This window comes from Nyctereutes procyonoides, unplaced genomic scaffold (genome assembly GCF_905146905.1).
Source record: "Nyctereutes procyonoides isolate TBG_1078 unplaced genomic scaffold, NYPRO_anot_genome, whole genome shotgun sequence".
Taxonomy (NCBI): domain Eukaryota; kingdom Metazoa; phylum Chordata; class Mammalia; order Carnivora; family Canidae; genus Nyctereutes; species Nyctereutes procyonoides.
This window is the reverse complement of record NW_026575120.1, coordinates 21,024,340-21,037,574: the sequence shown is the minus strand read 5'-3', so window position 1 is coordinate 21,037,574 and position 13,235 is coordinate 21,024,340. Positions and strand designations below refer to the sequence as shown.

The 13,235-nt window shown below is 49.2% G+C and overlaps 1 protein-coding gene across 2 annotated transcripts in view; it reads right to left on the bottom strand.

Annotated features, from left to right (window-relative positions):
* PTPRN2 (protein tyrosine phosphatase receptor type N2) overlaps nt 1-13,235 on the bottom strand; it is a 720,648-nt gene that overhangs the window by 424,080 nt on the left and 283,333 nt on the right. For both annotated transcript variants that reach the window (XM_055335454.1, XM_055335455.1), the window contains exon 6: nt 3,179-3,539. In XM_055335454.1, the coding sequence (XP_055191429.1) occupies nt 3,179-3,539 (361 nt within the window). The remainder of the gene's footprint in view (nt 1-3,178; nt 3,540-13,235) is intronic.

Below are 13,235 nucleotides of genomic sequence, written 5' to 3'. Positions count from 1 at the left end.
GAGGTGAGTGCTACCATTTAGCCTCTGAGCTGCAGCTTCCTAAACAGCAAAATGAGGCTGAAAATAATACGGTATTTTAAGGGTGATATGAAAATCAAATGAGGCTGTTTACGTGGAAGAACCTACTGGCTCATTCACTCAGCAAACAGGCTCCGGGTGCTGGGATGCAGACAGGGACAGGGGAGGGTGTGCCATCTTCCGAAGCTGACAGTCTATGAGGGGAGAGAAGCATTTATCAAATGACCGCACGCCACACCCTGTGAGACGTGTTCTGGGGAAGGTACAGTGCCACAAGCTCATCACGTTCAAACGGCCAAGCCGAAGTCTGCCAGCAAGGTCGGGCAGCCCTTGGCTACAGGTGCTAAAACAACCACAGAAGGGATGCCCAGGGGCTCAGCAGGTGAGTGTCTGCCTTCAGCTCAGGGTGTAACCGCAGGGTCCTGGGATCAAGTCCTGCGTCAGGCTCCCTGCATGGAGCCTGCTTCTCCCTTTGCCTATGTCTCTGCCTCTCTCTCTGTGTGTGTCTCTCATGAATAAATAAATTTAAAAATCTTAAAAAAAAAAAAACAACCACAGGAGACTGTGCCCTCCTCACAGAAGGGCACATTGTCATGGCCTCTGAAGCCTTCTTGCTGGGCAGTGAACACCACGGTCAAATCTCTGGGCTAGCCCCTACAGCTCCAGGTTCACACAAAGTACAAAGCAAAGGAACAAGGTACGTGTTATCTTCAGGACACAATCAGCAAAATCCAGAATGTGAAAAACTCTACGATAAAATGTGTTTTTTAAAAAATGTTGTTAGAAAAATAACTAGATAAATAAATAAAATAAATAAAAAATGTTGTAAGGAAAGGAAGAAGAAGAGGAGAACCCTTCTGCAAGGTTATAGACCTGCCACTTCAATGGCTCTCTTCTCTGGATCCTGCTTCAAAACCAAAACAAAATAACTGTGAAGAACATTCGTGACCACTAAGAAACATGACCACTGATTGGGTAATGATATTAAGACACTAGTACTTATTTTAGTACATGGTAAGACTCTTGTGGTTAGGGTTGTACATGCATTCTCAGCTTCCTGCAATGTGGTACTGAGATACGGATGGGACCAGCTGAGGGTGGGATGGTGACTGGTGCACAGAAGTAGCAGGAGAGAGCAGGAGTTGCCCTATGCTAAAGACCCAGGATGCAGCACACAAGGTTCATCTTACGGTTCTCTATTCACATCATGATTGACACTTTACATGTCTCTTTTTAAAGCACACAGTGCAGCTGGGAAGACCGTGTACATAAGAAGATAACCAACATTGCAAGTCAGCATGGAAAAAAAAATGCAGTTAATAAGGGTCAGAGGAGCGTGGAGAGTGTTTTGAGAGACGATGTTCTCAAAGATCGGCACCTTGGGAGACACCAAGAAGAATGGAAGGTGCCAAAATAACAGGGAGGCAGGAAGCCCTCCCCCTCCCCACCCCGGGCAGCAGCAGACACACAGAGTACGCCACGTTCCAAGAACACATCTGGCTCTCTAATGGACTTAAGTCCCCTCGGTAGGGGCTCCCTATGTCCAGTAATTAGGACAGAAGTAGCTGATAAGTGGGGGGTTTTTGTCATAGGAGATAGAAAGGAGACAGAGAGGGGTGGTTACAGAGACAAGTAGCCTCTATCGGAAAGTCTGGAGCTCAAGAGCACACAGGTGGTCAGCACCATGGAGAGGGCCTAGACATGGGCGCAGAGGCCACTGCCTGGCCGGAGGGTGGCCAGTGGGTGGCTGGAAGGTGGCCGGAAGGTGGCTGGTGGGTGGGTGGCCAGAGGGTGGCTGGGCGTGACTTTCTGCAGCATGTTCACAGCAGGGGTGTCAGGGGAGGCTGAGCCAGGGGGATGGAAGGTGCAATGACAATGGGAAAGTCAAATCAGGGGATGATGCCCCCCCCAAGAGAGTCTGGTTCTTAGGAGGGTGCAGAAGGCAGCAGGCCAGGGAAAGGGATTCCTCCGAGCAGCACACAGCTTAATGCAGAGGAGAAGCAGCCCCCAGAGGAGGGAGAGGTGCTGGTCCAGGTGGCAGCCTTCCTCAGAGGAGCACCTGTCGCACCAGCGGGGCACTCATGGGCAAACAAGTCATAAGCAAGTGCACAGTCTGCATTCTTTCCCAAGACGAGTATGAGAAGAAAGCACTGGTAACGGCCACACGCGCCTCCCTCTGATTATGACTTTACATTCCTTCCATTTATAAGGTGTCATCATGGCTTTGTGGACAGAGAGAGAGAGAACAAGGGACCTACTTAGCTGAAAAGCAGCCATAGGTTTAAAAGATGACTGCCAGAGCAAATCCAATTAAGGCGTCACTTAGAGAAAACCAACTGCTGGTGTTAATGTGATTCTCGATTCATTTTTTAGAAGTTTAGAAACCCTTCTCTCTGCTCAATTTTATTATTTGTGTATCTTCAAAGACAAAGACCTATTTTATCAGTCTCATTTTCTATTTTATGGTCTTAGAACAAGGCTGCTAGAAGATAAAGATACCAGAGATGGAGCCGTGGGAGCCAGTCTGTACCCCTTTCCTTAGACAGGGTGCAATGGCATAACCCGCATGACAGCCCCAAGGGAGTGGCATGAAAAGCTAGTCACTTTGAAAGCCTGAATGGTGTCCTCACTGCGGGTGGGTGGTGTTAGCTTCAGACTGGGTCCTTCTGGGGACAGGAAACAACCATAACTCTGTGAGGTGGCCAGCATTGGACCAGAGGAGTGTGGGCGTGACCTATGATGAATCCAAACGCCGTCATGCTCCATTTTCCAAAATGTTCTGTGGCCAACATGGCCTGGGTGCCATATCTGGCCATGTTCCCCTGTTGCAGCACCTTCATCAGTGAAGCAATGAGACGGACACTGCAGGGCCAGGGCCCACACAGCCATGCCTCAGCCACCCCGGAAGGGCCCTTTCCTGCCCCCTGTGCCCCCGCCACCCCGCCGGGTACGACTAGGTCCATCTTCTCTGCTATAGCAGCAGGGAACGGGAGGGTGGGTGGCCCTTCCTCACACCCCACTGGCTTCAGCCGGGACCCAGGGGGCAACGCTGCTACATCACAAGCCATTTCCAGGACGGGCAGAGTACAAAGGACTGGCCCTGGGCGGTGCCAGAGGAACAGAAACAACAAAAACCCAGGGGGCTGGGAGGCTGACTTACCATCGCCCAAGGCAGGGGGGTTCTTGGGGTCTCCTGGAGGTGAAGGCCATTTCTGCAGGGCTTCTGGGGCCGAAAGGACCCTTGCTGCTTTCCAGGGTGCACGTGGCATGTTTTGGGGCCCCAGGTCGCCTTCATTGTGGGGTGCTGGGGACTTCCGAGCTGCAGAGGTGCTCAGTGCAGCAACCAGGCTCTGCCTGTCGGTACCACCATCCACCTTGGGGCTGAGCTCGTCAGGCTGCAGCTGGCCACGGGTCCACAAAGGGCGGCCCCCGGGGTGATTGGCTCGGGGCCCCGGAGCATAAGTCAGGGCAGAGGTCTGTGCCATGAAGGTCAGAACGCCGTCCACACGGGGGTCCTCACCCTGCAGGGGCCAAGGATCAAACACAGCAGGTAAGCCTCTGGGTCAACCACATGAGACGGCGTCTGACCTCAGTGCTCAAGGCTCCAGGTGGCACCAGCATCTCTGAAATGCCCACCCCAATCCTTAGGCCCAAAAGACCAAACTCCAAGGCCCGTATCCATCTGGCACTGGTTTTCTAACATCAGCTTTATGGAAACGGAATTCACAGACCACAAAATATACCCGACTCAGTGTTTCCAGTATATCCAGGTAGTGAGAGCACCACACGGTCATTCATTCCAGAATGTTTTGATCACCCCAGAAGAAACCTTGCACTCGTCCCCATTCCCCCAGCCCAAGGCAACCACCTGTCCACTTTCTGTATCTACGGAGTCATCCATTTGGGACGGGTCATGTAAATGGACTCGTACACCATGTGGCCTTTCCCAGCACACCCAGTACTGCATTCCTTCCCGTGGCTGAAAAAACACTGTTGGACAGAGAAAGCACGTTTTCTATCAGTCGGGGTGATTTCTATCAGTTGGGTGGTTTCTCATTGGGGGCCATTATGAATAATACTACTATAAACATCCATCTACCAGTTTTGGGGGGACACATGTTTCCAATTCTCTTGGATTTATGCCGAGACATGAAACTTCCAGGTAGTACGACATCTCTGCATGCCAGGATGATTCCAACATGGTGCACCGCGTTACACTCCCGCTGGCAAAGTGTGAGGACTCGTCTCCCTTGCTCCTGGCCAGCACTTGTCATCAGCCATCTGCTTCCTTGCAGCCCTCAGTGGGAGCGATGGGGTGTCTTAATGAGGCTGTGGTTCACATCTCCCCGACAGTTAAGGACGTGGAGCATCTCTTCATGGCCTTCTCTCTTATGCAGAGAAAGGTTTCTCCAGGGCCGTCACCTGCCCTGGTGTTTGTTGTTGCTGCAAGAATAGCTCTCTATCCGTGACTGACTCTGTCTTTCAGTAGAAGCACCTACCTCTCTGTCTTATGGTCTTCACTTCACTCCAACTCCTTTCTATCTCCCTTTAAACCACTAGATGTGATACGAAGTCCATGATCCAACCAGCACGGCCTCTTACGGAGTCCCCACCTGTAGGTCCTCCTCATTCACTGAGTCCATTTTCCCAGAAGGGGACCTTCTCATCAGACTCTTGCTATTAGACAAATTGAGGCCTAGTGGTCCTCACCCTGGAACAGCCATAAACATGTTAGGAATTTCACTGTTCTACTTCCGACTATAAGACCATCAAAATCTCATAGACATTTCCAACATAGACATTTCCAACGTGAAGATTCTCAGGGAAGTTATAGCTGTCCCAGGATTATTCAGAGCCCCCTTTGTGGTCTGCAATGGCTCCATGAATCATACATTTTTAAAATCTTGCCCATTCACATTTTCTAAACGCATCTCGCTGGGGGCCAAGATCAATGTCGAGTCAGTGGTGAGCAGACCTTGGGATCTAGTTAAGATGTGCGGCCATCACTGAATTTAAGCCACATGGTTCAGACTCCCAAGTCTGGCTATTTTCAAAGATATGTGGGTTCAGTCTTCCAAGAGGGATTTAGGGGGTAGCAAGTCAAAAATCCGAAAACTAGGGTTGATAGGGGTTCTCGTTACTGTTCTCATATGTGAACTTGAGCAAATCTGTTGACCTCCTGAGACTCAATTTCCATCAAAGGAGCCTGGACATCACCTCTGAGATGGTTTTTATGTCTCAAACAATGTCACTTTATTCATCGAAATGGTTTATTTTTTTAATAATAAATTTATTTTTTATTGGTGTTCAATTTGCCAACATACAGAATAACACACAATGCTCATCCCGTCAAGTGCCCCCCTCAGTGCAAGTCACCCATTCACCCCCACCCCCCGCCCTCCTCCCCTTCCACCATCCCGAGTTCGTTTCCTAGAGTTAGGAGTCTTCCATGTTCTGTCTCCCTTTCTGATATTTCCTACCCATTTCTTCTCCCTTCCCTTCTATTCTCTTTCACTATTATTTATATTCCCCAAATAAATGAGAACATATAATGTTTGTCCTTCTCTGATTGACTTACTTCACTCAGCATAATACCCTCCAGTTCCATCCACGTTGAAGCAAATGGTGGGTATTTGTCGTTTCTAATGGCTGAGGAATATTCCATTGTATACATAAACCACATCTTCTTTATCCATTCATCTTTCGATGGACACCGAGGCTCCTTCCACAGTCTGGCTATTGTGGACATGGCTGCTAGAAACACCGGGGTGCAGGTGTCCCGGCGTTTCACTGCATCTGTATCTTTGGGGTAAATCCCCGACAGTGCAATTGCTGGGTCATAGGGCAGGTCTATTTTTAACTCATTGAGGAACCTCCACACAGTTTTCCAGAGTGGCTGCACCAGTTCACATTCCCACCAACAGTGCAAGAGGGTTCCCCTTTCTCCGCATCCTCTCCAACATTTGTTGTTTCCTGCCTTGTTAATTTTCCCCATTCTCACTGGTGTGAGGTGGTATCTCATTGTGGTTTTGATTTGTATTTCCCTGATGGCAAGTGATGCAGAGCATTTTCTCATGTGTGTGTTGGCCATGGTCTATGTCTTCCTCTGTGAGATTTCTGTTCCTGTCTTTTGCCCATTTCATGATTGGATTCTTTGTTTCTTTGGTGTTGAGTTTAATAAGTTCTTTATAGATCTTGGAAACTAGCCCTTTATCTGATACGTCATTTGCAAGTATCTTCTCCCATCCTGTAGGTTGTCTTTGAGTTTTGTTGACTGTATCCTTTGCTGTGCAAAAGCTTCTTATCTTGATGAAGTCCCAATAGTTCATTTTTGCTTTTGTTTCTTTTGCCTTCGTCGATGGATCTTGCAAGAAGTTACTGTGGCCAAGTTCAAAAAGGGTGTTGCCTGTGTTCTCCTCTAGGATTTTGATGGACTCTTGTCTCACATTTAGATCTTTCATCCATTTTGAGTTTATCTTTGTGTATGGTGAAAGAGAGTGGTCTAGTTTCATTCTTCTGCATGTGGATGTCCAATTTTCCCAGCACCATCTATTGAAGAGGCTGTCTTTCTTCCAATGGATAGTCTTTCCTCCTTTATCAAATATTACTTGACCATAAAGTTCAGGGTCCACTCTGGGTTCTCCATTCTGTTCCATTGATCTATGTGTCTGTTTTTGTGCCAGTACCACACTGTCTTGATGACCACAGCTTTGTAGTACAACCTGAAATCTGGCATTGTGATGCCCCCAGATATGGTTTTCTTCTTTAAAATTCCCCTGGCTATTCGGGGTCTTTTCTGATTCCACACAAATCTTAAAATAATTTGTTGTAAGTCTCTGAAGAAAGTCCATGGTATTTAGATAGGGATTGCATTAAACGTGTAAATTGCCCTGGGTAACATTGACATTTTCACAATATTAATTCTTCCAATCCATGAGCATGGAATATTTTTCCATCTCTTTGTGTCTTCCTCAATGTCTTTCAGAAGTGTTCTATAGTTTTTAGGGTATAGATCCTTTACCTCTTTGCTTAGGTTTATTCCTAGTTATCTTATGCTTTTGGGTGCAATTGTAAATGGGATTGACTCCTTAATTTCTCTTTCTTCAGTCTCATTGTTAGTGTATAGGAATGCCATTGATTTCTGGGCATTGATTTTGTATCCGGCCATGCTACCAAATTGCTGTATGAGTTCTAGCAATCTTGGGGTGAAGGCTTTTGGGTTTTCTATGTAGAGTATCATGTCATGGCGAAGAGGGAGAGTTTGACTTCTTCTTTGCCAATTTGGCCTTTAATGTGTTTTTGTTGTCTGATTGCTGAGGCTAGGACTTCCAATACTATGTTGAATAGCAGTGGTGAGAGTGGACATCCCTGTCTTGTTCCTGATCTTAGGGGAAAGGCTCCCAGTGCTTCCCCATTGAGAATGATATTTGCTGTGGGCTTTTCATAGATGGCTTTTAAGATGTCAAGGAATGTTCCCTCTATCCCTACACTCTGAAGAGTTTTGATCAGGAATGGATGCTGTATTTTGTTAAATGCTTTCTCTGCATCTAATGAGAGGATCATATGGTTCTTGGTTTTTCTCTTGCTGATATGATGAATCACACTGATTGTTTTATGAGTGTTGAACCAGCCTTGTGTCCCAGGAATAAATCCTACTTGGTCATGGTGAATAGTTTTCTTAATGTACTGTTGGATCCTATTGGCTAGTATCTTGTTGAGAATTTTTGTATCCATGTTCATCAGGGATATTGGTCTGTAATTCTCCTTTTTGGTGGGGTCTTTGTCTGGTTTTAGAATTAAGGTGATGCTGGCCTCATAGAACGAATTTGAAAGTACTCCATCTCTTTCTATCTTTCCAAACAGCTTTAGTGGAATAGGTATGGTTTCTTCTTTAAACGTTTGATAGAATTCCCCTGGGAAGCCATCTGGCCCTGGACTTTTGTGTCTTGGGAGGTTTTTGATGACTGCTTCAATTTCCTCCATGGTTATTGGCCTGTTCAGGTTTTCTATTTCTTCCTGTTCCAGTTTTAGTAGTTTGTGGCTTTCCAGAAATGCGTCCATTTCTTCTAGATTGCCTAATTTATTGGCGTATAGCTGTTCATAATATGTTTTTAAAATCATTTGTATTTCCTTGGTGTTGGTCATTGCAATGGTTTAAAGTTGTTCAAGTACCAGCTAAAATCAACTGCTTTTCCTTTAGAAAAGGGGGAAGTGAGATTCATTAGGGAAAGGGAGAGTAAAATAAAATGCTACCACACAAATAGCCCCTCCAGCAGTTTCCCACAAATTGGGTGCAAGTGTCAATCCTGAGCTCAGCCCGAACTCCTGCTCAGAGAGGCTGCCTCTGAACACCCCGTCAGGTCATGGTGCTGGGGGCCGCAGAGAGTGTCCAAGTGCCTCATTAATGTGCCCACCAGCATCTCTCCTCTTTGCTACGGGTGCAGCCTAACCCACAGCTTCCATTCAAAGGGCCTTTAATTATGGTCCAAGAGGAAGGCTCCAGGTAAGGGACAAACCAGGCTGAGCACCGTGCACAACAAATTGCTGAGAACGTCACCCATATAGTCGATAGGGACAAACAGTCTATTTGGGGGTCTGTTTATCCATGAACCCAATTAGAAGTGGGGAAAAGAGTGTTTCCATGGGCAAGCTGTAGAAATAACAGAGAAACATCAGTTTCTACAGGTCATATAGGGTCTTCTGCAAAAGACAGGCAGCACAATGGTGTCCTCAGGGGAGCTCAGGGGACCCAGGGGCAGGGCCCCCACCCTACATGTAGGAGTGCCGGAAGCTGGGAGACTCACAGTAAGAGTAGGCTCACGCCGGTGGCAGGTCCTAGAGGAGAGAGCGGTGGGTGGGGCTGGACGCCCAGGTATAAATCCCACCTCTGACCTCACAAGCCCCAGGAACCATGCTTGGGTGACTTATTTAACCTCTGGGTCATCTGCAAAACGGGGATGACCAGCACAGTGCCTGCCGGGAGAGCCAGTGGCAATCGCTCCTACTGTGATTACTGCTGTTACTCACTTTACTTTCTGGTACTTTCCTTTACTTTAAAACAGTAGGTATTATGCTGAGTGAAAAAGTCAATCGGAGAAGGACAAACATTATATGGTCTCATTCATTTGGGGAATATAAATAATAGTGAAAGGGAATAGAAGGGAAGGGAGAAGAAATGGGTAGGAAATATCAGAAAAGGAGACGAACATGAAGATTCCTAACTCTGGGAAATGAACTAGGGGTGGTGGAAGGGGAGGCGGGCGGAGCGTGGGGGTGAATGGGTGACGGGCACTGAGGGGGGCACTTGACGGGATGAGCACTGGGTGTTATTCTGTATGTTGGCAAATTGGACACCAATAAAAGGTAAATTTATTATTAAAAAAAACAGTAGGAAGTCGCGGACTGACTGAGCAGAAGCCACTCCCCCTTTGGAAGATGTTTTAAGTCTGAATTGAACAAACCGATGATGTCAGGTTCCCGAAAATAATGCTGAAACCCCTTTAGGACCATAGTTGCCCAAACCTGGAAATCAGCAACATAAAGGGACAAAAGTTGGCCACTTCCCGGCACATGGTAGGGCCACTCCAGGTGCATTATTCTCTGTGCCACCCATTAGAGAAATCTCGCAGGGCATCCTTGGCACAGGACATGTTGATCAAGGCAGCTGAGGGGATCCCTGGGTGGCGCAGCGGTTTGGCGCCTGCGTTTGGCCCAGGGCGCGATCCTGGAGACCTGGGATCGAATCCCACATTGGGCTCCCGGTGCATGGAGCCTGCTTCTCCCTCTGCCTGTGTCTCTGCCTCTCTCTCTCTCTCTCTCTCTGTGACTATCATAAATAAATAAATTGAAAAAAAATTTAAAAAAAAAGGCAGCTGAGAACAGCCACTACAGCCCGGCAAATGTCGCCCTGAAATGACATTCATCCTGGCACGTCCTTTACCCACAGTGAGGCTGCAGGAGAGGAGTAGAACCAACTTCTGAATAAACTGGGGGCATACTGCTCTTGTGGGACAGCCTGACCCACTAGCACAGTGGCCTCAGCATGCCACTCTGAGCCCCCCTCCCACTATGTCCAACCCAGGAAACAGTTACTTTCCTTCTTCCAGCAGGACCAAGGATTAGGGAGTGAACGGGTGGGTCCCCAGGCTCAGCACACAAATTGGAAGAGGTGATCCACGTGTAGTAGGTGGTAGCATCATCACCACCACCACAGTTCATCACCTCTGAAAAACACGGTCCCCATAATGATCCCACCATCAGTACTGTCACCACCCTCAGGACTGTGCCTTCATCACCTACACCAGCAGCACCACCATCAGTGCGGTCATGACCCTCAGCATGACTATACCCCTATAACCTCCATCAACACCACCATCGGTACCATTACCACCTTCAGCACTGTGCTCTCACCACCTCCATAATTACCACCATCAGTACCAACACCACCCACAGTACTGCGTCCTCATCACCTCCAACACCATCATCAGTACCATCACCAGCCTCAGCACTGTGCCCTCATCACCTCCATCATCACCACCATCAGTACCATCTCCACCCTCAGCATCACTACACCCACATAACCTACATCAATACCACCATCAGTACCGTCACCATTCTCAGCACTGCGCCCTCGTCACCTACATCATCACCATCAGTACGAGCACCACCCTCAGCACCGTGCCCCCATCATCTCCATCAGCAGCACCACCATTAGCACCCTCAGCACGGCACCCTCATCATCTCCATCAGCAGCATCACCAGCACCAGGATGTGGTGCGTCATCTCTGGACTACCTTCTGGGGAAAGAAGGTCTCAGACAAACTGCAGACGGGAGTAAGAATTAGGTCACAGACTATGTAACATTCAAAGTCTGTTTGTAAGGAGGCCCAGTCATATCGACTTGGATGTCAGAGGGAAATCAGCGTGGCTGTGAGGAGCCGGCTGATGCCCTTCCTGGAGCCACAGCCCACCCGGCACCCCTCTGCCCACCCCTGGAATGGGCATGAAGCTCCCCTTCCTCCCAGCTTCACCAGTACCCGGGCACCAGAGCAGACATCAGTCCTCCCTCCTCTCCTGGCACCTGCCCACTCCAGGCCCAGTCAGTACAATTATGGATTCAGACAGCCAGGCAGGCCTGGAGGCTCTCAGCCACCCTCACGTTGCAAACTTGGAGTGCACGAGGTTCCTGTCTCTCCACTGGTCTCCAATGCTTTGCAGGTATGCTCGTAGGCTGGGGACCCAAAACAAATTAGGAAATAGACTGGGCCTGACCACACAGCAGTGTCCCCCATTTGTCTCACAGCCTGAAGGCAGCATTGACAAGCCCCTTGATCGAGATGAGCTCGCTGCTAGTAGCAAGGCCCACAACACTGGGACCATCCACAGGCTTCCTACTGAGGTGACCCACGATGCCACTGGATGGGCAAGATTTGGCATCCCCATGGGGGCCAGGGGCCCCCACCTCCAATTCATCAGTGTAAAGAAGGGATTACTCTGCTGTGCTTTTCTGTGCTCGGGCCTTAGAGGAAGATTCTGGTCTCTTCCTCCCTGTCAGTGTCTCTGCTTCTGTCTCTCTCCCTCATTGTCTTTTCCCCTCTCCTCCCCTCCCCCTCCCCTCCCCATCTCTCTCCTTCCCACCCCCCCTCCACCTCTTCCTCCAACACAGAGAAGGCTATGTTGCCCAGGTCCTCAGGCTCCAAGCAGCCAGCATGCCCCACATAGGAGCACCATTGCCAGGACTAAAGAAATGTCTGCCTTTAGGGGAGCCTCACACTGGTCTGTCTTTCTCTGCAGCTGAGGCCCAGAGCTTTCACTTAAAAATATCGTCCCCAGGCACTTTTTACAGAGTTCACAATCTCCACGTGCTTGAAGAGATGTTCGGTTCTAAACTCAGGACCAGTGAATTCTGCAGAAAGTTGAGGGTAATATGAGCTGTGGGTTTTAAATCGGGAGTGTGTGCGATGATCCTGCATGATGCCCGTGTGGGATGCTCCTAGAAACAGCAGGTGGTCCGAAGCCAACACCTCTGCTCCTCCTCTCTACCCCACCCACCCTGCCGCTCCCCCCTGTCATAGCCACTTTGCCTGCTGCCCAGTTTGCACCGTGTCCTTCCCAGCACCTGCCCAGACAGCCTCACACACAGCAGCTCACAGGTTACCTGGAGTGGACTGAGGCTGAGAGCTGCATCCCCAGTCCTGTCCCTGGGGATGAGCGTGAGGCATGGAGTCGGAGGCCTGCTGCCGGGGGTGACCACCAGGATACATCCGGGTCATTGCCAAGGGCTTTCTGCTCTTGGAGTGCTGCTGCCAGGCTGTTCTTTGGTTTTATGTGTTTTAATTCTTTTTGACCCTCTCAACAACACTATGGTGTGGACACAGCCACAGCATTTTACGGAGACAAAGCTGATGTCCTGGTAAGTGAGGAGTGGGCCTGGGGCAGAGCCCATGCACCTGGCTTCAGACTCACCTTCGTTCTCTCTGGAGGAAGGGACAGACCTGCTGTTCCATGGAGTATGGAGGAGGAAACCCGGTGACCTTATTGTTGGCTTAAGTGACCTTATTGTTGGCTTAAAGACTAAACATGAAACTCTGGACGAGAGTTCAGGGCTCTGCCACCAGGTAAGAGTTTGAAAGTGGACATGTCACTCTGCCTCTTTGGCCTCCACGTCCCCCTCTATAAACCACGAAACATCCCTGGGAACTTCAATCCTCACAAAGAACAAGTCTACAGAAAGTGCAGTCATCCTGACACTGCAAGGCTGAGGCTCTTCCCTCTGTCCAGTTGCTCCCAAGAGTCCAGACGAGAGAAGCAGACAAATGTCAGAGAACACTGGAGAAGCTTCTCTCACACGGTCACATGGGAAGTTAGATCAAAACTAAAGACAGAAAAGGAAGATCTTCTGCGCACACAGATCCAACGAAAGAAAAGCAAGGACTTATGCTCCTCACAAAGCTGCTTCGCGGCTTCCTGCTCTGTCCTCTCCCACCAGCAGGGCAGCTGCGGGAGGGCCGGGCTGGCTGCCTCGCTCTAGGCAGTACCTGGCTTGGGGTCCTACAGGACAGAAGGTGGAAGCATGAGCCAGGATGGGGTCAGGCCACAGGTCTGGGAGAGATAGTGTGTGGACAAACATACCACGTTGTGGCCACCACCTGGTCTCCCGCCCTGGTGACTGACGCCTCAGATGCTCCACACCTGCCAGGTGGGCAGACAAACGTGCA